The 25,423-nt window shown below is 50.3% G+C and overlaps 2 protein-coding genes across 8 annotated transcripts in view; one reads left to right on the top strand and one right to left on the bottom strand.

Annotated features, from left to right (window-relative positions):
- Positions 1–22,645, top strand: part of Fer1l4 (fer-1-like 4 (C. elegans)) — a 33,881-nt gene extending 11,236 nt beyond the window's left edge. The window contains exons 20-45 of one of the 5 annotated variants that reach the window (NM_001136556.2): positions 2,427–2,514; positions 2,603–2,719; positions 4,283–4,435; positions 5,030–5,183; positions 5,301–5,425; positions 5,770–5,904; positions 6,176–6,349; positions 6,492–6,608; positions 6,700–6,861; positions 10,001–10,199; positions 10,339–10,385; positions 10,472–10,600; positions 11,737–11,776; positions 11,865–11,965; positions 12,042–12,176; positions 12,506–12,622; positions 16,706–16,833; positions 16,981–17,151; positions 17,685–17,839; positions 18,527–18,687; positions 19,175–19,260; positions 20,945–21,043; positions 21,201–21,442; positions 21,799–22,079; positions 22,153–22,253; positions 22,332–22,644. In NM_001136556.2, coding sequence (NP_001130028.1) covers positions 2,427–2,514; positions 2,603–2,719; positions 4,283–4,435; positions 5,030–5,183; positions 5,301–5,425; positions 5,770–5,904; positions 6,176–6,349; positions 6,492–6,608; positions 6,700–6,861; positions 10,001–10,199; positions 10,339–10,385; positions 10,472–10,600; positions 11,737–11,776; positions 11,865–11,965; positions 12,042–12,176; positions 12,506–12,622; positions 16,706–16,833; positions 16,981–17,151; positions 17,685–17,839; positions 18,527–18,687; positions 19,175–19,260; positions 20,945–21,043; positions 21,201–21,442; positions 21,799–22,079; positions 22,153–22,253; positions 22,332–22,524 — 3,610 coding nt within the window. In that variant the 3' untranslated portion in view covers positions 22,525–22,644. The other 4 variants (XM_006500307.1, XM_006500309.4, XM_006500308.2 and 1 more) reach the window with 4 other exon arrangements.
- An 859-nt stretch (positions 22,646–23,504) lies between these two features.
- Positions 23,505–25,423, bottom strand: part of Ergic3 (ERGIC and golgi 3) — a 10,252-nt gene continuing 8,333 nt past the window's right edge. For 2 of the 3 annotated variants that reach the window (NM_001356414.1, NM_025516.5), the window contains 5 exons: positions 24,982–25,078; positions 24,831–24,895; positions 24,068–24,204; positions 23,932–23,987; positions 23,505–23,713 (listed from right to left, as the gene is read on the bottom strand). In NM_001356414.1, coding sequence (NP_001343343.1) covers positions 23,634–23,713; positions 23,932–23,987; positions 24,068–24,204; positions 24,831–24,895; positions 24,982–25,078 — 435 coding nt within the window. In that variant the 3' untranslated portion in view covers positions 23,505–23,633. Of the gene's footprint in view, positions 23,714–23,931; positions 23,988–24,067; positions 24,205–24,830; positions 24,896–24,981; positions 25,097–25,423 lie in introns of all 3 variants that reach the window. The other variant, NM_001356413.1, reaches the window with a different exon arrangement.

Below are 25,423 nucleotides of genomic sequence, written 5' to 3'. Positions count from 1 at the left end.
TTTCTTTTTTTGGTTTTTCGAGACAGGGTTTCTCTGTGTAGCCCTAGCTGTCCTGGAACTCACTCGGTAGACCAGACTGGCCTCGAACTCAGAAATCCTCAAACTCAGAATTGCCTCTGCCTCCCAAGTACTGGGATTAAAGGCATGTGCCACCACTGTCCGGCACACTCCAAGCTTTCTACCTGAATGACCTGCTCACTCCTTTTCACATACACACACACACACACACACACACACACACACACACACACACACACACACACGATGGGGCCTCACTGCAAGTTCTGGTGGGTAATGTGTGTGGTATAAATTTGCAGAGGTTCCCTGCAGGCAGGGAAACAACCCACAAAGAGACAAGAATGAAACCTGATTCACCGAATTTTCAGATACTGGTGCTGGCCCAGGACTTTTGTATTCTGACCCCGAGCATTTAGCCATTTTTTGAGCACAGCACAATTTTGAGGGGAAAATGTTTTCTGATAACTCAGTCCCAAGTGGTCAATAAATTTAAGACCTGTTTACCATTGAGATCATTTGCAAAATGCATCTGGCTTTTTTCGCAAAGATGGGTATTGCTGACTCCGAGATGGGTAACCACAATGCCTATGGGCGTCAGGATTGTCCTGGGCCTCAGATAGCATAGGAGTCACTTAGGCTGTTGTGAAGTGCAAGTGGTGTCTCTCATTAGGATGGGTTTTATGGCCTAGAAGCAATGCTCAGGGTTTTAGGGGGAAAGGACCTGGGATAAGTAAAACATAAATTCTGGGAGATATGGGCAGAGGCTCACTCACCAGGCAGCAAATGATCACCCGGTTGTTAAACTATATCTATCCATCCCTGGCCTCCTAGAGGACCAGCTAAGCAGTTCGTTCCGTGGAAGAGGTGTGTTTAACTTTCCTGGCGTCTCCAGCGCACATCTGTGTGCACAAGGACATTTTGCTTTCTACATAATTTATGGAGGAGCAGAGGCCAGTGTGGCACAGGGTTGTCCTTGATGGGACAGGTGTATCTGATGAGGTTAGAGATAATGGGCCAGATGTGCAGAGCCTTTTAGTCCATTTTTAGAGTTTTATATTTGACCCTTAGATAGGCAACTGCAGTGGAGCAAAATAGATGGGAAAGTGCTGAGAGCCCTCTGGGTACTCTGAGAATGCTCTGTGCAGCGGCGAGGGTGAGAACAGCAAGCAGCTGGTGTAGTGAGGAGGCGTCTGTCTGCCTTGATCCTGTGTGAGAAAGGAACTTAAACTGGGCAATCCTGGGAAAAGATGGAGAAGGGGCCGGGTGCTGGTTGCTAGTGTGTGCATGCATGTGCTGACATTAAACAGCCTCATGTGCACAGAGCATGCGCTCTACTGCTGAATCTTGGACCCATCCTGGTGCTGGGTTTTTAAGAAAGAATGTAAATAATTTAGTGAAAGATAAAGGTAACAATTGAAATTTTGACTTCTGTGGTTTTGTTTGTTTGTTTGTTGTGTTTTTTTGGTTGGTTTGTTTTTGTTTTTGTTTTTTTGAGACAAGGTTTCTCTCTATATAGTCCCAGCTGTCCTTGAACTTGGTCTGCAGACCAGATTAGCCTCAAACTGACAAGAAATCTACCTACCTCTGGCTCCTGAGCGCTGAGATTAAATTAGGTGTATGCTACCACCAACCAGCTTGACTGCTATGTGTTTTTTAAAACATTCCTTAATTACATTTAAAAAATAGTTTTAGTTATGTATGCATGCGTGCATTCATATCACGACGGGAATGGGGGATTTAGAAGACAATTCTCAGGAGTTGATTCTCTCCTCCATGCCGGTTCTCTTATAGTTAGGAAGCCAGCACCTTTCCCCTGAGGCCATCTCAGCAGGGCAACTTTGATGTGCGTTGGTTGGAAGTGGTCATTGGAAATCATGCATTCGGTTTGGCCATGTTGTACTCCACTCGCTCTGTCTCTGTCTGTCTCTCTCTCTCTTTCTCTCCAGAGTCTCTTTATTGCCTTGACTGTCTTAGAACTCCCTGTGTAGAGCAGGTTGACCTCAGACCCACAGAGCTCCACCTTCCTCTTCCTCCCAAGTACTGAGATTAAAGGCGCCGTGTCCCACCTCACCTGGAAGTCTAGCTATCTTTTAGTCAGGCTGGTGGAGACTAAAGCAGGCTATGCTTTCTGATTAATGTGGGTACAGGACTCTCCCACAGTGTAAACAAGTAGGCCTTCATGAGATGCTGTAGGCCTTGGGTGGGGCTGGCATAACTAACTAGCCTAACTGATTAGCAGGTCTATAGACTTGTAGCTGAAGTAGCTCACGCAGAGATGTTAAATATTGGTGGCTGCAGGGCTTAAAGACCTGGCTGTGCTTGTTGTATTTGGGCATGGGGCTCTCTGAGGAAGGACTGTCAGAGTCAGGAAGTAGGGTCCTGATCTCAGCCTTGACTTCTCTCTGCAGACAGTTTTGCCACGGTGCTGAGCGCAGGACGATGACTCGACCCAATGCCCTGGATCGTTGTCGAGCGAAACTCCTGACACACAGCCTGGTACACAGCCTGGTACACTCTGGGAAGGGAAGGAAGCCGGGGTGCCTGGCAGAGTCCTTCTACTCATGCTCTCTGCCTGCCCTTCTAGAATCTGATGGCAAGGCAAGGACTGCGGCTTTTACGGAGCCTGAGGCTGAACAACATGCAGAGGACTGTGGTGCTGGCTAAGAAGCTCCTGGCAAGGCTGCGCTTCCTGGCTCAGGAGGTGATGCCTTTCCTACTCTGCATACTTTCCTACATTCTGGACCCTTCCAGACCTTTGGGCAGACGTAACAGTTGTCCTTTAGGTGACACGTGCTTCCTTTGGTGTACTTAAGGGTGCCAAACTCGGGGCTCGGCAGGGGTCCCCAGATTATCCAAGATCTGTTTGGAAGGACAGGTGACTGACGTGCCTTGGGCACGGCCTCCTTTGACTGGAACGTGTGAGGAGAGCTTGTGCACACAGTGGAGGCTGACAGTCTAGCCGTCGTGGTTGGTCCTGCTGAAGCAGCAGCTACAATTCCAAGCATATTTGATAGTTGGGGTTTGGTGTAGGAGAGAGGGTGGATGTCCAACATGTACAAATCCCTACAATTGGGAGGCCTGGGTGGGCAGAAGTCAGCATTGGAAGGAGGAGCAGGGTAGGGATTAAATTAAATTAAATCTTAGAGCAAATTTAAGAGTCTTCCTAGCCAGGCATTGGTGGCGCACTCCTTTAATTCCAGCACTTGGGAGGCAGAGACAGGCAGATTTCTGAGTTCGAGGCTAGCCTGGTCTACAAAGTGAGTTCAAGGACAGCCAGGGCTACACAGAGAAACCCTGTCTCGAAAAAAAAAGTCTTCCTCCTCCCTCCCTCCTTCTCTCTTCCTTTCCCTCCCTCCTTTCCCCTCTCTCTCCCTTCTTTCTTACCTTGCCCATGATAAGCATGTGTTTTACCACTGAGTTACACCCAAGTCTTAAAAATGTTTAATGAAATCTTCCCTTTGTCAAAGGACATTTCATGACATAAATATGTATCATATATAGTTTCATTGTTGTTGTTGTTGTTTGTTATTTGTTTTCAAGACAGGGTTTCTCTGTGTAGCCCTGGCTGTCCTGGAACTCATGCTATAGACCAGGCTGGCCTCGAACTCAGAGATTTGCCTGCCTTTGGCTCCCAAGTGTTGTGGTTAGAGGCATAACCTACCATGTCTGACTTCCTCAGTTTGTTTGTTTGTTTGGTTTTAAGGTTTATTTAGTTTGCCTGTGTATTTTTGCACCATGCTCGTGCCTGGCGTCTGTAGTCAGAAGCATCAGACCCTGGAACTGGAGTTCCAGATGCTTGTGAGCTGCCATGTGGGTGCTGAGGACCAAACCCAGGTCCTCTGGAAGACCAGTCAGTGCGTTTAAGCCCTAAGCCAGCTCTCTATTCCTAGTGATGTTGTCTTTACGCATTACATTATTTTGCCTTTTTGTGTTACTGGGAACTGGACCCTCAGTTGAAGATGGGGAGCTAATACTTAAGTCAGTAGAGTTCTGGGGGTGCACAGCCGTCAGCATGACTGTGAGTGTGCTTACTACCACGGAACTTTACATGTAAACATGACAAGAGTGGAATGCTGTGTGCTGGGTGAGGACTTCAAGTTGGGCCTCGAGTCTGAGATGTCCCAGGGGGAGAGGTCAGGGAGAGGTTAGGGAGCAGGTGGCCAGCGGTTCAGAAAAAGTCAGGGCACTTGAAGTATCCACCAAGCTTCGGGGTCAGATAGTCTGAGCTCCAAACTCCCTAAGCAACCCGGTCCTCCGCTTGCAGCCACAGCCTCCCCTCCCTGACGTGCTGGTCTGGATGTTCAGTGGCCAGCGCCGTGTGGCCTATGCCCGCATCCCTGCACAGGATATACTGTACTCCGTGGTTGAGGAGGAGCGAGGCCGAGACTGTGGGAAGATCCAGAGTCTGCTACTCACAGTGAGATGGGGCTGGGATGGAGGTGCTGGGGAGAGTGGGGTGAGGTTCTCAGACATGGCAGGGCATCAGAGCAGGCGGCCTGTGGCTTCCAACCAGAAACTCCCTGACCAGAAAGGCAAAAGGGGGTTGTGGCTTTGTCCAGGTCAGCCTGGGAGTGAAGTCAAGAGCAAACTTATCTGCCCTGGGCCTACAGTGGTCCTGACATATAGGCAAGGTGATGAGGAGGGAGAGTGATATTTCTTGCAAGCACAGCTGGTTTACAAGTAGAAAATTTCCAAATGAGCTGTCTCTGGAAGAGACACCAAAGCAGATTTTTTAACGGTGAGAAGCTGTGACCCTTGGGGTAAAGGACAGAAAATATAAATGTGCTGAGGATGGAGGGGACAGAGAGGGCAGGTTATGCATTTGGAGTTAGGACTGTGGCTATAGGAGTGGCATCGTAAGGCATGGGATGGGATCATGGGGTGGGATGGAGGGACCGAGGAAGGATGCAGAAGTGGGAGCAGGCTTCCTACACTGGGGAACTTGGGTACCATCTCTCCTTGGCAGAGAGATTTGGAGTAGGGGGCTCCAGCATTCCTCCTTCCCACACAGGTACCTGGGGCAGCCCCTGGGGAGGTCTGTGCCAAGTTGGAGCTCTTCCTGTGGCTGGGGCTGGGCAAGCAAGCCAAGGCTTGCACCTCTGAGCTGCCCATGGATCTTCTGCCTGAACCTTCGTCTGGGCTGCCCCAAAGCCTATACCGGGATGGTGAGTTCAGGGCCAGGGTCAGCCCACCTTGCTGTTGACTCTAGGCAGGGGTTCATGAATCGGGGAACCCTAGTGGTCCCCTGAGCAAGCATATCTCCTTCTTTCCCCTCATCTCAGACTTCCGCTACTTCCAGCTGAGGGCTCACCTGTACCAGGCCCGTGGTGTGTTGGCAGCAGATGACAGTGGCCTCTCGGACCCCTTTGCACGTGTCCTCATCTCTACCCAGTGCCAGACCACAAGGGTGAGAGCCAGGCTGGGACACAAACAGTGGGGAGCAGGGAACAGGGTGCACTCTTGTCCCAGGTCCCACATTTCTCTCCCTACTTCAGATTTTCAGGACAGAGTACTTGATAGGACTCTGGCCCGACTCAGGCCCTGGTGTAGAACAGACAGCCAGTCTTTCTTGGGGTTGACTTTAGAGCTAGGAAAAGTAAGATGTTCACAGAGAGAGACACCAGAACCGGACAGCCATGACTTTGGTGATTAACAGTTTGTGAAAGCATCCTATTGACTGCCCACCTGAAATATGAGGGGGGCTCCCTTCTGAAATCCATCTTTTCCCCTTTCTCTTCATGATTTCCCAAGGTCTTGGAGCAGACCCTGAGCCCCCTATGGGATGAGCTCTTGGTATTTGACCAGCTGATTGTGGACGGCAGACGGGAACATCTGCGGGAGGAACCCCCACTAGTGGTCATCAATGTCTTTGACCACAATAAGTTTGTGAGTGTGTCCCCTCCTCCACCCCATTTCCAGACACCTCTTCCCCACTGTCTTGATGCCCCCCTTTTAGCTTCCCTTGCTCCTGTAATTTTGGGGTTTGCGGCAGAATGTCTCACTATGTAGTCCTGGCTGGCCTGGAACTCACTGTGTAGAACAAGCCTGCCTGGAACTCATGGAGGGTGCCATCTGCTTCCTAAGCGCTGGGGTTAGCAATGTAGCCACCGCCACCAGCTGTGTCTTTCTTATTTTCTTACTGCTTTGCCTCTTACAGGGCCCTGCTGTGTTCCTGGGCAGGGCATTTGCAGCCCCAAGGGTAAAGTTAATCGAGGACCCATATCAGCGCCCTGAGCTGCAGTTCTTCCCCCTGAGGAAGGGGCCTCAGGCCGCTGGAGAGGTCATTGCAACCTTTGAGCTCATTGAGCTGGACTACAGCGGCCATCTTGAGGTTAGGAACCCTGGCCTGGCAGGCAGGCAGGCTGTATCTCCATTTTTACGTCACAGAAACCCATGGCCCTTCTCCAAGTCTAGGCTTTCCATGTTTTGGTGTGAATTCTGATTTGTTTTTTGTTTTTTGATTTTTCTTGTAGCCCTCTGTGCCCAGCGATGTGGAGCCCCGGGATCTGGCGTCACTGGTTGAACCCATCTCTGGACACCTGTCTCTGCCTCCCAGCGTGCGCCCTGTGCTCAGGGCGTTCCGTGTTGAGGTAGCGCCAAGCACTGAAGCCTCGTAGCTTCTCCTAACCTGCTGGCCTCATGTCAGCCATAGCCCTCGACTCTCCCTCTTCCTGACCCTAGGTGCTGTTCTGGGGTCTGAGAGGATTGGGCCGTGTACATCTGTTTGAGATAGAAAAGCCTCAGGTTGTTCTGGAAGTGGCTGGGAGGCGTGTGGAGTCGGAAGTTCTGCCCAACTACCGTGAGAACCCCAACTTCACAGAGCTTGTCCGGCATGTGACAGTGGTGAGAGTGGGCACAGGGCGTGTCCCGTGTGTGACAGTGGTGAGAACATGCCAGGACACAGCCTGTAGGGCAGAGGAGCAAGGAGGCAGAGGCAGTGAATGGAGCTGACTCCGTTAGGGTGATTCAGGAGCAGCACCCCATCAAAGGCCAAACACTAAATATTTTAGGCTTTCATCTGCAGCCTTCAACTTTGCTACTTGTAGATGAAAACAGCAAGAGACCATGTAGAAATTAACATGGCTGTGTTCTTTTTCTTTTCTTTTCTTTCTTTCTTTATTATTAGATATTTTCTTTATATTCATTTCAAATGCTATCCCGAAAGTTCTCTATACCCTCCCTCCGCCCTGCCCCCCTACCCACCCACTCCCGCTTCTTGGCCCTGGCATTTCCCTGTACTAGGGCATATAAAGTTTGCAATACCAAGGGGCCCCTCTTCCCAGTGATGGCCGACTAGGCCATCTTCTGCTACATATGCAGCTAGAGACACATGAGCTCTGGGGGGTACTGGTTAGTTCATATTGTTGTTCCACCTATAGGGCTGCAGACCCCTTCAGCTCCTTGGGTACTTTCTCTAGCTTCTCCATTGGGGGCCCTGTGTTCCATCTTATAGATGACTATGAGCATCCACTTCTGTATTTGCCAGGCACTGGCATAGCCTCATACGAGACAGCTATATCAGGGTCCCTTCAGCAAAATCTTTCTGGCATATGCAATAGTGTCTGGGTTTGGTGGCTGATTATAGGATGGATCCCCGGGTAGGGTAGTCTCTGGATAGTCCATCCTTTTGTCTTAGCTCCAAACTTTGTCTCTGTAACTCCTTTCATGGGTATTTTGTTCCCTATTCTAAGGAGGAATGAAGTATTTACCCATTGGTCTTCCTTCTTCTTGATTTTCTTGTGTTTTGCAAATTGTATCTTGGGTGTTCTATGTTTCTGGACTATTAGGTGTGTGCCACCACATCTTGGTATCAAGGAGGCTAATTTAATACAGTAATCTTATTCTCCCCAAGGGCTGTGTTTAGGGAACAGATACATTCAGACCATAGCGAGACCTTTCCTTTCATTCCAAGGCTCAAATCGGGCAGCACACACCCTTTTCCCATCATGTGCCTGAAATCTCTCTTGTTGAGCTTGATGGTCTGTAGACAGATCAGCTGTGCTCCCTGGTGTTTCTCACGCCTCTTGAAACCCTCTTCATTGTTTTCTAGCCAGTTCTATCCATTATCAATATTTGTTAGCTGTTATTCCCGTCTCTCCAGCTCTGTCACTTCTCTTTTCAGAGTTGAGTATTGATTGGTCCCTGAGAATCACACGTGCTAGACGTGCGCTGTAACACACGGCTCCCCCAATCCTCACCCATCACTTCTTATCCTTCTGTATTTTAAACTCTGTTGTTAGGTGCATGTCTATTTACAGGCGTTTTAGCTTTTTGATGAATCAGCCCCTTTACCACTGTAGAATGACCCTCTGTGTCTCCAGTAATTTTTTGTTTGTTTCTCAGTCTATTTTAACTGATGGTATAACTTCTCTGTCTTTCAATCACTGTTTGCTTGATTATCTCCCAGTTCTTCCAATGTATGTATGTCTTTTTGATTTGTTATTTATTTTTGTGATACTGAGTGTTGAGCTCAGGGTCTCAAACATGCTATGCTATGCAATCAATTGACAACAAAGCCACAGCCTCAGACTTCAGCCTGTGTATGCCTTTGACCCTAAAGACTTTCATCTTTCAGGGTGTGGTGGTGTATGTGTTTAATCCCAGCACTTCTGAGGCCAAGGCATGTGGTTCTCCATGAGTTCAAGGCCTGGGGGTTTCAGGGAAGTCACAGTGAAAGGAACCTGAGAGCGCTTGTCAAATCACATCCACGGTCAAGAGAGGGAATCCACCCATCCATGCCTACTTGAGCTCAGCATCTTCTCTATACCAGCACAGTCCTTTATACACATATACAAATATACTTACACACTTACACAGTCCAGGATGCCCTGCCTAGGGGATGGTGCCTTCCAGGGCAATCTGGGTCTTCCCAATTTACAAGGAACACAATTGGGAAAACCCCTCCCACAACTTGATACAGACCATCCCTCCCTGAGACTCTCTTCCCTGGCAACTCTGGGTTGTATCCAATTGACAAAATGTCACAAATATGAATGCTGATTTTTCACAATTTATTTCAGATTATTACTCATTTTTTTTGACAGAGTCTCACTATATAACTCTCACTGTCCTGGAATCACGATGTAGACCAGGCTAGCCTCAAACTCACAGGGATCCAGAGATCACCTGCCTCTGCCTCCCAAGCTGGGAATAAAGTTATTCACCACCATGCCCAGCTATGATTCTCACTTCCAGGACATGGTGGTATACTTCTGTAACCCCAGAACTTAGAAGACAGCAACAGGAGAATTGGCAACTCTGAAGCTGTCCTTGTCTATATAGCAACTTCCAGGCCAGCCAGGGCTACGTTGCATTTTTGTTTTGGTTTTGGTTTTTTGGAGACAGGGTTTCTCTACATAGTTTTGGCTGTCCAGAAACTTGCTCCATCAACCAGGCTGGCCTCGAACTCACAGAGCCACCTGCTTCTGACTCCTGAGTGCTGAAATTAAAGACATGCCGCAGCTGCCTGGCTACAAAGCATCTTATTAAAAACTTTTTAAAAACTGATAATTGAATTCCGGGGAAAGGTATATGGTTTTCCCCAGCATAGCTCTATTTCTTCTCCTCTTTGGACAGGATAAATGAAGCCAGTGATCAAGTGCAATCATTGATCTCTCCCTCTTAGGTACCAGGGATAGCTAGGGAATCTCCTGGCTAAAGTCCATAATAGTTTATGGTTTGGACTCTATATTTGCAAGGTGAGCATTGTCTTATGCCTAAGAGCAACACTAACCTGTGCTCCTGGGGGCACTTTGTAGGTGCCAAAGTCCCTTTGCCTCGGTCATGTCACCATATTTAGGACAGTCTATTAGTCGAGGCTGTGTCCCTTCTTTACCTGGGCAGAGACAGAGGCTGTGATGACGTTAGGGGCTGACAGTGTGGCAGATATGGGCACAGACTGACTTGTTTCTCCACCTACCTGCTCTGTCCTCCTTTCTTCCTTCCCCAGGGCTTGGACTCACTTCCTGTTTCCTGTTTCTAGGACCTGCCAGAACAGCCATATCTGCAGCCCCCGCTGAGCATCTTGGTGATTGAACGCCGGGCCTTTGGCCGGACCGTTCTTGTGGGTTCCCATATTGTTCCCCACATGCTTAGATTCATACTCCAGGGTCATGAGGATCCCCAAGAGGAGGAAGAAACAGAGGAGGAGACAAGGGACCTGGTGCCACATGGGCCTCAAGGTCAGGAGTGTTCTCCGCAGGGGACAGCAGATAGAAGCCCCTCTGGATCTTGGTAGAGACGGCTCCAGTGGACCGTCTTATGGGGTCCGGAGTCTGCTTTCTACTGGCCTAAACTCATGGCATCACTTCCTACTCCCAGGAGAGAAGTCTCTGCCTGAAGCAGGAACATCCAGACAGCTTCTGAAGGTGACGGGGGTGTTCCATAAGCCGGACAGGGATGTCAGGGCTTGTGGTGGTACTGGCTGAGAATCACCAGGTCCTCTCTGCCTCAGGCGCCTCTAAAGAAGCTCACCTTAGGGCTCCTGGGTCAAGGCCCTGAGCTAGAGGAAGACATCCCAGATCCAGAAGAGATGGACTGGTGGTCCAAGTACTATGCCTCCCTGCAGGAATTCCAGGGGCAGGTAGGAAGAGCGGGACCCAGGGCCGGAACTGGGGGATGAAAGGCAAGGAGAGGTCTCAGGCAACAGACCCCTGTGTGTTCAAGAATCACTCTTTTTTTTTTTTTTAAGATTTATTTATTCATTATATGTAAGTACACTGTAGCTGTCTTCAGACACTCCAGAAGAGGGAGTCAGGTCTCATTATAGATGGTTGTGAGCCACCATGTGGTTGCTGGGATTTGAACTCTGGACCTTTGGAAGAGCAGTCGGGTGCTCTTACCCACTGAGCCATCTCACCAGCCCAAGAATCACTCTTGATCGCAGTGATTTTCCTTCTCCTCAGCTCAGTTTTAGTGGTCGGATATCAGTATTTCTGTTGGCTACCACTCTGTTGTCTAATAAAAATAGAACACAAACCCATTAAACCCAGCCCTCCATCCCTGTGAGTTTGAGGCCAGCATGGTCTACATAACCAGTTATAGGCCAGGTAGGGATACACAACCTGTAGACCAGGCTAGCCTCGAATTCAGAGATTTGTGTACCTCTGCCTTCCAAATGCTGGGATAAAAGGCATGTGCCACCACTACATGGATCTTTTTTTTTATTTTTAATTTTAATTTAAAAAATAAAAGGGAGCCAGGTGTGGTAGGGTATACTGTTAAATCCCAATACTTGGGAGGCAGAGGCAGGTGGGTGTCTGTGAGTTTGAGGCCAGCCTGGTCTACAAAGCAAGTTCCAGGACAGCCAGGGCTATTACAAAGAAAACCCTATCTTGAAAAACAAACAAAAAAGTAAAAGAGGACAAATGAGGTTAATTTTAGTAATGTTTTACATACACACACACACACACACACACACACACACACACATATATATATGTCTCATAATTTCAAGTAGTAATTATCATAACAATAATGAGCTATTTTGCATTCTCAGCGTTAAGTCTGGTGTGTGTTCCACATCACAGCACCTTTCTGTGCAGACTAATCTCACGTCAAGGACTCAGTGACCATATGTGGGTGGCAGTGACCAAGGTCACAGGACCAGACAATAAAGGCAACTTCTGAAAAGGAAGTGGCTGTGTAGGTGGGGAAGGTGGTGGGCCACGCAGGGAGGGGAGTGGCCAGGAGGGATCCCTGACCTGCCTTTGATTTCAGCCCAGCTCCGATGATGAGATGGACGAGGCTGGAGATGCAGGTGAGAGTCCCTGCTCTTCACTCCTGTTCCTTTTGTCCACCCACCCCACCCCCATAGTTCTTACCTGGGCCATTTTTGCTGTTTCCAGATGGAACCCATCTCATTTCTGGGGACAGGGAGGCCCAGGAGCAGGGGGAGACTGATAGCAAAGTCTCTGTACCTCGGAAGAAAGCAATCGCTACCCTGAAGGTGACGGGGTGCTGGGGAGAAGGGAGTCCCTGGGATTCGGGGTATAGAGTTGTCACCAAAGCCCTTTGCCTTTCAGATCTACAACAGCTCCCTGGAGGACGAGTTTAGCCACTTTGAAGACTGGCTGAGTGTGTTCCCCCTGTACAGAGGACAAGGCGGCCAGGATGGAGAGGGAGAGGGAGCATCCGGACACTTTGTGGGCAAGTTCAAGGTATACGTGTGAGAAGAAAAGGGCATGGAAAAAGACTAGAAAAGCTTTCTTACAGGCTAGAGAGATGGCTCAGAGGCTAAACTGGCTGCTCTTGCAGAGGACATAGGTTCCATTCTCAGTACCATAGTGTGGTTCACAACCAACCTTAAGTCCAATTCCAGGGGACCTGACACCCTCCTCTGACCTGTGGGACCACACTCACACGTAAACACAGACATACCTGCAGGGAAAACACACATAAAACAAAATAAATAAATCTAATGTAATTGATTTTTTAAAAAAACTTAACCTTTCTTACCAAGCCTTCTTCTGTCTCCCCCCCACCTCAGGGCTCCTTCCTAATTTACCCCGAGTCAGAGGCTAAATCCTTCTCTGAGCCTCAGATCTCCAGGGGGGTCCCCCAGAACCGGCCCATCAAGCTTCTAGTCAGAGTGTATATAGTGAAGGTGAGTAGTGGTTGGTTCATCCTCATGGCGCAGAGACAATATTGTGAAGTCTACAGAACAAAGGCTCTCAAAGGTCCTCAGAGATCACAGAGGCTCATTCCTTCAGGGGTTGGATAGAAATCCTGGGTGTGCTTAGACTTCCCATCCCTCACAATGCTTGCTGGCATCAGGACTTATTTACATTCTGGTCTTGGGTTCGGGAAGCTGAAGACTATAGTGTCAGCTCCCCGGTTCCAGAACACCCTGTAGTTCCTCCCATTGCTATGTCTGTCATGCAGGCCTAGTGGGGCCCCGGAATTCCCTTAAAGGAATCTTGGGGAGCAAGAGGGAAGGAGCAGGTTGCTCTGCTGGTTGCTATGTTCCCACTCTCCTGTTTCAGACACCAGAGCAGACACCATGCTTCACCCTGACCTAAGGATCTAAGACATCATGGGAAGAGACACTCTGTCACCACCTGACCCTCCTAGGGAACTGCTGAGCATAGAACTCATTCTTCCTGTCCCTTTTAGCAACAGGGCAGACAGGGTGATCTGAGATAAATTACTTTGTAGGACATTTAGACATGCTAGACAAAATTCTTTTTTAATGAATACGAAGCTCTAAAGAAAGAAAACTTTCCTTTCCCTGAGGGAGGAGGCAGCGGTAGTTTTTCCAGGTGAGCCCTGGAGCTCAGGCTGTCTCCAAAGGGTTTGTCCTCATCTGAACTTTGACCTTGTGGGTCTTAGAGCCTGAGCAAGGGAAGGGGCTGGAAACAAGAACCTCCGAGAAAAGCAGGCCAGCAGGTGGCTTGCCAATGGGAAAGGAGTCTGTTTCAGGGCAACTGTCTTTCTGGGGGATGTGCGTTTAGCAAGGTCCCACACTGATTTAAGACTAGGATTTGCTGGGCATGGTGGCGTGGCGCACGTCTTTAATCCCAGCACTTGGGAGGCAGAGGCAGGCGGATTTCTGAGTTCGAGGCCAGCCTGGTCTACAAAGTGAGGTCCAGGACAGCCAGGGCTACACAGAGAAACCCAGTCTTGAAAAACCAAAAAAAAAAAAAAAAAAAAAAAAAAAAGACTAGGATTTATATTTTCTGTTTAAACCAAAAAACTCAAAACCAAGAGCTGAGGTTTGGCTCAGAACACTTCCAAGGCGTGTTCAAGGCCATGGCAGAGGAAACAACAATCATAGGATCATATCTGTAATCCCAGCTCCCAGGAGGCCGAGACAGGAGGATTACTGTGAATTCCAGGCCAACCTGAGCTACATAGTGAGACCAAAAACCAACCCAACCCAGTCCAACCCCCCCAAATCCCCAAACCCAAACCCAAACCATAACTAGGCATAGCCATGTTGACCATGGAATCTGTGGAAGCAAGAGAATCAAAATACCAAACTAGGGCCTGCAAGGCAGCTCAGCAGTTAAGAGCACTGGCTGCTCCTCCAAAGGACCTGGCTGATTCCCAGTGCCCACGAGGCAGCTCACTAACATCTGTAACTCCAGGACCAGGGCATCTGATGCTTTCTTCTGGCTACTGTCTCAGGCATTCACCTGGTGGGTAAATAGACATACATGAAGGCAAAATACCCACACATGGGGCTGGAGAGATGGCTCAGTGGTTAAGAACACTGACTGCTATTCTAGAGGTCCTGAGTTCAAATCCCAGCAACCACACGGTGGCTCCCAACCATCTGTAATGGGATCTGATGCCCTCTTCTAGTGTGTCTGAAGACAGTTATACTCTACTCATATAAATAAAATAATAAAAATTTAAAATATACCCACACACATAAAAAATAAAATGAAAATCAAACAAAAACCCTCAGCAAACCAAAGAAGCCAACTAACCGAAACCAAATAAGCAAGCAAACAATCAAAACAGCCAAACAAGCGAGTTGTGCCCACTCGTGTCTACAATCCCAGAACTGCAGCAGGAGAGGCAAGAGAATCACAAACTCAAGGCCAGCCTCAGCTACATGCTAAACTATAGGCTAGCCTGCTCCACCAGAGACCCTGCCTCCTAAAACCAAGGATTACAAACCAGCAAACAAAACCAAAATTCATTCAAAGTGACCATGAACCCAGCCTCAAAGTTTCCATAGGATTAAAAACAAACGTGGGCTCACAGCACAAAATTATAGAATATAATAAGAAAATAAGAATATATAAGAATATATAAGAAAATAGTATCAGGAGAAACGACCAAAGCCCTGCACAGCAAGGATAACAGACAACTCACTGCTCTGGATGTTAGAACTGTCAGTCATTAGGTGAGAAATAACAGCTTACATGGGTTTTGTAAGCAGAGATAGCTCCGCTGTCAGAAGTGACTTGAAAAGATGGTGGGGTTGTAAAGGGTTTGCTGTATCGGCATGAGAATCAATCCAAGTTCAATTCTGTAACTCACTACTGGGGGGAAAAAAACAAAACCCAAGTGTGAGGCTTTACACTCGTAACCTCAGCGCTGAGGCGGGTGCCTGAGCAGCCAGCTGAACTTCACTGTCAACTTCCAGGCCAGCACACACCACACACACACTCACACACACACACACACACACACACGCATATACACATACACATACACATGCATGCATGCATGCATACACAGGCACATGCACACACGCACACACACACACACACACAGGCATATACACATACACATGCATGCACACATGCATACACAGGCACATGCACACACACACACACATGCACACCCACACACACCCAAATGCACACACACACACACACACACACATATACACATACACATGCATGCACACATGCATACACAGGCACATGAACACACACATACACATGCACACCCACACACACCCAAATGCACACACACACACACATATACACATACACATGCATGCACACATGCATACACAGGCACATGAACACACACATATACATGCACACCCACACACACCCAAATGCACACACACACACATGCCCACACACACACACACAGACACGCATATACACATACACATGCATGCACACATGCATACACAAGCACATGCACACACGCACACACACACACACATGCACACCCATACACCCCCACATGCACACATGCACAAATGCACACACGCACACATGCACACACACACACATACACACACACACACACACACACACACACACACACACACACACACAGAAAGACTTAAAAGCGGGTAGTTGACGACGTAGCTGGGTGGTGGAACATTTGCCTACTAAGCAGGAAGCCCTGGGTTCAAACTCCAGTCCTGAAAAAAGGCTGCCTGAACAGTTTGGAAAAAAAAAATAACCCACATATTTCTAAAACTGAAAAGTCAGTATAAAAACAACTGCCCAGGCATATAAAAATGGGTTAGTAGAGTATTATATAACTGTTTAAAATGAGTGAGAAAGATATCTGTGTCCTTAAACCAAGTAGTTTCCAGAAGCTGGCATAAGGTAAAATAGGAAAGTACAAAGGACTGTGGGTAGTGTAGTCTTTGTGTATGTGAGAAACACTGATTGTGGTTTCATAATAAAAGTCCTGGAGACTCTGTAGCAAAAGCAAGACAGATTCATTTTCAGTTTAGAAGCCAGATGTCAACCTAGACAAAAGGCAAATGTGATGGGGATGCCAGTTTGGTACAAAATAGTGAGTTTTATATCCCTAGTCATATTTCCCACCCCTAGCCCTCCAGGTGAATTCTTGAGATAGGACAGATCTTCCTGGTGTCTAGTATTGTCCCCTCCCCTAATCTCCTCCTATGGGCTCATCCTATGGCTGAGTCACACAGTAGATTTTTCTACCTTTTCAACCTTAGGCTGAATTGTTAACATGAGCTAGGCACCAACTGCTGGAGACCGGCCTCTTGTCTCTAGCTTACTTGCCATTCTCCGATGGGTTTTAAACCTTCTACATGAACAGGCTGTAAGGATTTATTTCTTACAATTTGATGAAGAAGAGCCAGGGGCTGTGATGTGGCAGTTGGCTAGCGAGGAGGAGGGCCTGTGTTTGACTTCCAGCATCTCATAAAATCCTGACATTAGGTCCAACAAGGGCCTGGGCTTCCAGGATGCTAGACCTTCTGACTCCACTGGATTTGGCTTCTACTCCCTAGGCTACCAACCTGGCTCCTGCAGACCCCAATGGCAAGGCAGACCCCTATGTGGTGGTTAGCGCTGGCAAGGAGCAGCGGGACACTAAGGAACGCTACATCCCCAAGCAACTCAACCCCATCTTTGGAGAGTGAGGCTGGGCTCTGGGCTTGGGAATGGGGGCGTCTCCGGCTCCACAGCTTCTTGCCTAGGCGGCTGTGACGAGGGCTGGACACTGCCACCCAGGTCTCCTCTGAGGGCATGGAGCTGTGGTTAGTCAATTTCCCTTCCTGCCCAGGGTCCTGGAGCTGAGCGTCTCCCTCCCAGCCCAGCCAGAGCTGACTGTGGCCGTATTCGACCATGACCTCGTGGGTTCAGATGACCTCATCGGGGAGACCCACATTGACCTGGAAAACAGATTCTATAGCCACCACAGAGCCAACTGTGGGCTGGCCTCCCAGTATGATGTGTGAGTCAGTCCGACAGGGCCCTAAGAAGCCATTCCCAAAACAAACACCTGCGAAGCTCACATCCCCACTTAAAAACTTGGGTGCTGGTTTTCTCCTTCATCTTGTCCGAGGCAGGGCCTCCTTACTGTTGTGTGCCAGGCTACCTTGCTCGTAAGCTTCCAGTCTCCTGTCTCCACCTCCATCTCCCACAGGAGTGCAGGATTACACACACTTGCACTGCTGACCTTTGTGTGGGCTCTGGGGATTTGAATTCAGGGCCTCATGGGTAGCCACAAGCCCTTTGATGCAGCTCCAAACAGATCTCTCTCCCAGTCCTCACAGGACCATTGCTGTTTCCAAAAGGGGAGCTTCTCCCACCCACTAGCGAGACATCCTAGACATCTGGTATCCAAGACCTGAGCTTGGGTACTGGGATTTGGGGTACTGGGGTTTTGGTACTAAGTCATTCGACCTCTTTGACCTCGGTTCCTCCTCTTGCCTTTGTGTCCCACTGTGCTCACACACAGCCCTAGCTGTTCCCTTCTGCCCGCAGGAATGGGTACAATGCCTGGCGAGATGCATTCCGGCCTTCACAGATCCTGGCTGGACTGTGCCAGCGCTGTGGCCTTCCTGTCCCTGAATACCGAGCCGGAGCTGTCAAAGTGGGCAGCAGAGTCTTTCTGACACCATCTGAGGCCCCGCCTCCAGGTACCACACCCTGTCTGTTGGACAGGCCACAGTGGGTAGGAGGAAGGTAGACCAAGGCACAGGATGCACCAGGGGTCAGGCTCCTGTGCCCAGCAGAGCCCACTGACCGCAGCAGGCACAGGGTTTTTTGTGAGTTTGGCTGAGTTAGGACAAGATTCCTGGATGTTGGGAGAAAATGAGCTCAGGTAGACCTCCCGGAGCACAGGATCAGATCTATACAGTCTGTGGCTATGGAATTCACACTTCACGTGGCTGAACAGGGCTTGATCAAAGGTGATGGCTGGCTCTTCCACAGTCTTCAGTCAGTAGTTACAGCAGCACCCCTGCCACCCCAACCCCATCCCCCACTTTTTGTACATGATAGGCTTGCTCTCCCAGGCCACGGGGTTTTGGGTTTTGCTGTTGCTTTTTAGTTTAGTTTTGTTTTGTTTTTCTGGAGGGCAGCTGTTGAGGAGGTCTCTATGGAGCCCTGGCTGTCCTGGAACTTACTTTGTAGACTAAGTTGTCCTTAAACTCACAGAGATCCTCCTGCCTCTGCTGGGATTAAAGGTGTGAATCATCATGCCCCGCACAGGCCACAGGCTTCATCTAGTACAGTGCCAGTCTCAGTGGAGAGCTACTGAGGAGGGCGGGGCAGGGGAGGGGGAGGGGGTGCTGTGAAGCCAAGCCCATACCCCCTTGTTTCAGATGACAGGAAACCCAAGGTGACAAGTGAGGCTTCTGAAGAGGCCCAAGCATTGCACGTGTTGAGGCGTTGGCAGGAGATGCCAGGCCTTGGGATCCAGCTGGTACCTGAGCATGTGGAAACACGGCCTCTGTACCATCCCCGCAGCCCTGGGCTACTGCAGGTGAAGGAACTATAGCATCCCTAAGACTCCTCAAGACTCCCTCCTGACTCTGGACCCTTTCCCCAAGTCCTCTGCTCATACACAACTACCACTGACCCTGGCTCCTGGTGTCAGTAAGCATTCCACCCAGCCTTGGAGTCTTGACCCTGTCATGGGCTATACACCCCCTCCCTAGTTCTTGTCCTATAGGATCCTGAGCCAACAAGGTTCAGACCCAGGGCTCCACCCTGGGTTATCTGGGCCTCAAGGACACCATATACTACTCTTGATTTCAATTTCCTTTCTTGGAAACTTATCTTGAACCCAGACTTTGCCTTGACCTTGGGAACCTCACGTTAGACTCGACCTTTACCCTAATAGCCCAAATCTACCCAGTAACTCCTGCCCTTCACCTTCCTCATTCCTCACTGGGGACAGAGCAGCACTGGATTCCTTGAAGAAAAGTAGTTCTCTAGCAAGACCCTGCATCCTGGTTTTGTGCTCTTAGGGATCCCTTCATATGTGGATTGACATCTTCCCCAGTGATGTGCCGGCCCCACCCCCAGTTGACATCAAGCCTCGGCAGCCAATCAGGTGAGAGAATTTGGGCTTCTCTACTCTCTGGAAACCCAACCTCCATTGAATGAGGCCAAGACTTCTGCCTGTGCCTTGTGGGCAGTTGAGTTTCATAACCCTCCCTTGCCCATAAGCCACGAGCATTGTTGTGTATAGTGTCCAGATGTCCTTCAGTAAACCCTGCTCCTCCCTGGGCTAGCACAAATGCAGTTTTATGAGGATATCTTTTCTACCTCTAGGCTCTGCTCTTCTTGGTATAACTCTTAGGGAGCCCCCCCATCCCTTTTTTAATGTGTACTGATCTTTTGTCTGCATGTATGTCTGTGCAAGCTCACTTGTGGCCTGCAGAGGCCAGAAGGAGGGTGGCATCAAATCTCCTGAGCCACAGAAGACTGTAAGCCACACTGTGGATGCTGGGAACTGAACCTGAGTCCTTTGGAAGAGCAACAAGTGCTCTTAATCACTGAGTCATCTCTTTAGCTCCTCAGAGACCCTTTTGCAGCCTAAGGAAAAGACAGCTTCTAAGAGTGTTGGCTTATCTCTTAAGAACCAGGCCTGTTGAGTGGAAATAAATGCCTTGAGAGCCAAAGCCCAAAGCTACTTCCTCACACCAGCCACTGGCTGGTCTAGATGATGCTGCCACTGTGGGTAGGGACTTTGGTAGCACAGCTTGACAATTTCTGTGTGGTCTGCCTGAGTCCAGTAGAAGCCAGTCCCACCAGAACCACACACATTGACGAAGTGGTTGGGCAGAGTCAGAGGGTGAAACCGGGTATGGCAGTGTATCTGTGTACTCAGAAGGCAGAGGCAGGAGGATCAGGAGTTCAAAGGCCAGCTTCAGTTTCATAGAGATCAGGGTTAGCCTGGGCTACATGAGACCCTGTCTCAACCAAACAAAATCAGAGAGGGTTAATAAATGAAGCGAAGAGACATCCAAGCAACCCCCTGACAACCATGAGGCCGTGCCGGGGAGGAAACAGAATGTCCCAGCTCTCATGTTCTCACCCCTTCCCTCTCTGCCTGTCTTTTCTCATACTTTTCTGTACCCCAGAACTTCGGCTTATACGCCACGTGGCTCGCTGTGGCTCTAACTGAAGCTGACGGCTGCTGAACCACTCAAGAGTCCCAGGCTTCTGGACTCCACATGATAAGAAGCTCGCTGTACTGGCTCAGATCAGAGCACTCCTGGTGCTGCAATTGTAGTGGGAAATGATCAGTGGTACCTGACTCAGCTCCTTTCTGTTCCCACAGTCCCCCTCTTCTCTTGTCTTTTGAGAGGAGGTCTTACATAGCTCCAGCTGGCCCTGAACTAGGGATGCAGCCGTGGATGGCCTTTGAACTCTCTTAACCCTCTTGCCTCTACTTCTCCAGTGCTGGGGTTGACAGGCATGCATCATCACACCTTACTATAGTGCTGGAGATCGAGCCCAGGGCCCCTCAGAAGCTAGGCAAGCAATCAACTGAACAAAGATCAAAGATTTTTCAGCTGTTGTGGTTTGGGGACAGGGTCTCATGCAGCCTCCTGGATGAACTCCAAACCTCTGGGGTGGGGGTAGCTGATACTACAGGCCTGTGTGCCACCACCCCCGCTTAAGAGTTGCTGGGTAGTCAGCCCCAGGACTGTGGGGTTAAGCCAGTATTCTACCCACTGAGCTACACTCCCAGGACCCTTGTTAACAGCCTGAAACCACTGCCTCCCCAGCTATGAGCTCAGAGTTGTCATCTGGAACACGGACGATGTGGCTCTGGATGACGTGAACCCACTCACTGGAGAGAGGTCAAGCGACATCTATGTGAAAAGGTAGGCCTACAGGCCAGACTGGCCAAATGGCTGCCCTACAGGAAACTGCAAATGGGGACCCCGTGTTCACATCCTCTGTGTGCTGACGGCTGAGTCCTGGGTGTGGCCCTAGCCCTGATACCCATCTTGCCCTGGGTTGTCTCCTTCCCTCACCCAGCTGGGTAAAGGGTCTGGAGCAGGACAGACAGGAGACGGATGTCCACTTCAACTCCCTGACCGGAGAGGGCAACTTCAACTGGCGCTTTGTGTTCCGCTTTGACTATCTGCCGACGGAGCGGGAGGTGAGCGTCCGGCGCAAGCCTGGACCCTTCGCCCTGGAGGAGGCTGAGTTCCGGCAGCCAGCAGTGCTGGTCCTGCAGGTCTGGGACTACGACCGAATCTCTGCCAACGACTTTCTTGGTACTTAGCTTTCCTAACCTCAAATCTACACTTATCTGTCCCCATTGTCTTTGCACCAACCTTTTCCTCTTTGTTCCTTAGTTTGAATTCTAACCTTGAATCCTGTTGATTTCAGAGCCCAGGCTTATACCTAGTCAGTGTTCAGGGAGCTTGGTGCAGTAAAACCTCTTCCATGCTCCCCCCAACCCCCGACCGTCCTGAAGTCACTTTGGAGTCCCACTGTGACCTTTGATTGGCAGTCTGATTCTAGACCTCTATAGCTGTAGTCTGACCACTATCTTCCCTCTGAGTCTTTGCAACCCTGGGTGCTGCCTCTTTAACTCCTGGCCCTAACCTCATGAGCTCTGCTCTCACAGGGTCCCTGGAGTTGCAGCTACCAGACATGGTAAGGGGGGCCCGGGACCCTGAGCACTGTTCTGTTCGACTAGCCCTTGATGGGGCAGGGCCGAGGTGCAATCTGTTTCGCTGCCATCGGTTGCGGGGTTGGTGGCCAGTGGTGAAGATGAAGGACATGGAAGATGTGGAGCGGGAGGCCAGAGAGGCTCAGGCTGGCAAGAAAAGGAAGAGGAAGAGAAGGGCGGGCCGGCCAGAAGACCTGGAGTTCACAGACACAGGGGGCAACGTCTACATCCTCACAGTGCGTAGCCCATAATGACCAGGGGCTGGCTCAGGCTGGACTGTGTCCACTGACCGCCCACCATTTCTTCTAGGGGAAGGTTGAGGCGGAGTTTGAACTGCTAACTGTGGAGGAGGCAGAGAAGAGGCCGGTTGGGAAGGGGCGAAAGGAGCCAGAGCCTCTGGAGAAACCCAAGCAAGTAGCCCAAGCTTGGGTAGTTGGGGTCACTGGCCGGGGCCTCCTGGTCACTGTGACTCCACCCTTCCCCAACAGCCGCCCCAAAACCTCCTTCAACTGGTTCGTGAACCCCCTCAAGACTTTCATCTTCTTCATCTGGCGCCGGTACTGGCGCATCCTGGTGCTGCTGCTGCTGCTGGCGCTAATCACCATCTTCCTCCTCCTCGTCTTCTACACCATCCCCGGACAGATCAGCGAGGTCATCTTCAGCCCCGTCCACAAACATTAATCTGAGTGACCGGGGACACACTTCAGGGTCACCACCTTTCACACCTGCTCTGGAAGTCCTTCCTTGCAATGTGCCCTGGAAGGGCTCAGTCCTTGGGTTCAATAAACTCTACCCCAGGCCAGGGCTGTCTCTGTAGGTGGTGCAGGAGAAACGCTCTCAGGAAGCACCGGAAGCAGGGCCTTTGCTAGGATGCACAGGGATGGACCTGCCCACGTGCGGTCCCAGGAAAGGACAAGCTCTAAAGTCTGAGTGCACTCTGTCTGTCGCCTGTACCCCCACCAGCAGCCTTCCTGTTCCTGCCAGTGGCTGGGTCCCTCTCTTGCCCCGCTCATGGCTCTGCCTTCCCTGACATCTAAGCACTGCTCTGAGTGACCCTCCTAAGAGCATGGGGCAAACCAAACCAAGAAGCCAAGGATGGGTGGGTTACCAGAAGGACCCCAGGTTAGCAAGAGAAAGTCATCACCCCCGACTTCTAGGGGACACTAGACATAGCTCTCAGGTGGTCTGTCACCTGGACCTAGGGCACAGTGCCCTCCAGTGAGCTTGCTGTCTTCACTGCACTTTGCTTCCCAGCCATGGTCTTATGAACTGGCTGCTGTCCTGGCTCCCAAGGCTGTGGACTGGTGAGAGACACTATGGGGCTTGGGAGTGAGCAGAGCCACAGGACTGAGGCCAGGCTGTGGGAGGTAGCCTCTACTTTAGCTGTCCATCAGTGCAGAAGTGACCAATTCCAGCCTAGACTCAGAGCTCTATGATAGTGGCTCTAAGATATTTACCATAGAAAGTTCTAGTCATAGAATAAGGACTAAAAGCACAGCTGTGAAGCTGTTATCAGTCTGGTGTAAATAAAGCCATATTACACAGGGATGCACATGGGACTTCCAAAGGGCTGACCTTGGCCTCTCAGTCACAATGTGACTAAGAGAAGACGCTGTTCCTAGGTTCCAGCCAGATCCCAAGAATCACACTGAGACCAGTCATTCCTATCACAATTCATATTTATTGCCCTGGGCTGGGCTGGCTGAGGAGAGGATATGGGTAGTTGACAGGCTGGAGGGTAAACCCACAGGGGAAGAGAGGGCAGGACAAGCTGTGGGGAAGGGAGAGAGCTACGTTGTCTTCCCTAGGTCAATTTTCTTCTGGATGGCCCGAGCGGAGTGGTAGATGAGCGAGTCAATGAGGCCGGCCACTGAGGGAGAGACCGAGGACCCCTGCTGTCACCTAACTGGCCAGCGAGCATTTTCCTTGGTCCTTAAGGCATTCCTCTTCCCCAGCCAAGGCCTGGGATACTACTGAGGATGCTACTCAGCAGTGGACCCCTTGCCCAGTATGTGAACATCCTCAGATCTACAGCACAGGGGAGCCTGGGGCACCCGTTTCCCCCAAAAGTGCCCTGCAACCTCTTACCTGTAAACATGCCCCCAATGATGGCGCACACACCTGTCAGAAAGTGGGTGAAGGACCTAAAAAAGCAACAGGAGGGCTCAGCAGGCACCGGCTCTCACTGGCCCTGAGCCTTGGCTACTGCCGCTCTATACCTCACCTGTGTTTCTCCGTCAGCTTCACCATCATTGGTGAGAGCTCATACAGCACAAAGACCCCCGGCAGGCCCTGGTCACCCAGGAGCCCATTGGCAACCTTCTCGTGCCTGGTCACGGAGAACTGGTTAGTCCTCAGCACCTGTGGTAGAAAGGGTCCGAGACAGAGAAAGGCTCAGAAACTGGCTCAGGGGTGTTCTGAGCCCTGCCCATTGTGAGGCTATGACTATCTGAAGAGACATGAGGGTCCCATATCGGTAACTAGCGCTGTCAGAACTCCTGTGGTCCCCTGCCTGGTCACCTAACTAGCCAGCTAGCCTACTAATCAGCACCTTACAGTTGACCTGCCGTAGCGACATCTGGTCAATCCTTTCGCTGGAGGTCCAGGGGTGAGAAAACACTCTTGCAGTGCCACCCTAAGGCTGGCACTCACTTCCTTGCCCCTGAGCCCTGTTATAGCACTCAACAGACTGGCTGCTCTACAGACCACAAAACAGAGGAGGCGTAAGGGATGCTTGACCTGGATAACCCAGCCCAGAACATACAATGGGAGTCACTGAGCACCCAAGGGTTGTCTGGAGGCAGTGTGGGAAGCAGGAAGACCAGGTGGTGTTGAGCCTGTGACTGCAGTGAGGGCAGACCTCTACCCTTCAGGCCTCAGAGCTGCATCCATTGTACGGAGAGCAGTACCTCCTTGGCCAGGCTGAGGAACTACACAAGGACTCCCAGTGCTCGGAGATGAGTTGTCCCCGTACTACCTGAACTCACCTCCCCGTCCACCTTCATGTACACTGTGGGCACCACCTTCACAAAGTACTGGAACATCATGGAGGCTGTGTGGAGAGGAGAGCACAGGGCATGGCTGCTGCCAGGCATGCTGGGTTTTGATGGGAGAAGGGGCTACCTCCCAGGATGGTACCTTGGGGTGCAGTCACGTTGGTGTGGTCTAGGGGGTTCACGATTCCTGGATAGTCCTCCCCGAATGACAGGTGCTTGATGTAGTGTGTCATGTTGATCTGCAAGCAATCAGATGGCTGAGGCCCGACATTACGTCACCCACGCCACCCAGAACTATCTAGAGCAGCAGAGAGGGACGCCTGAGTCTGTCAATGCAGGGGAAAGGGAGGGGTGAGGGAGAAGCCTACACGGGAGAGGCTAGGACAATGATGGAAGGACTGGCTGTACCAGGCATCTCCTGCTTTCACTGAAGGATTCCTTTCTCAGTCCACAGGTTCCTGGGGCTCCAGGGTTAAGGTACAACTTCAAAGACTCATGGAGTGCACAGTAGACATTGGTCCTGCCTGGACCCCTCAAGGGATGAAGACCTAAGCCAGAAGCCCCTAACTGCCAGCTTTCTTGAG

The sequence above is a fragment of the Mus musculus genome, chromosome 2, assembly GCF_000001635.26.
Source record: "Mus musculus strain C57BL/6J chromosome 2, GRCm38.p6 C57BL/6J".
Taxonomy (NCBI): domain Eukaryota; kingdom Metazoa; phylum Chordata; class Mammalia; order Rodentia; family Muridae; genus Mus; species Mus musculus.
Note: the sequence above shows the minus strand (reverse complement) of the source record. Positions and strands in the feature narration are given on the sequence as shown.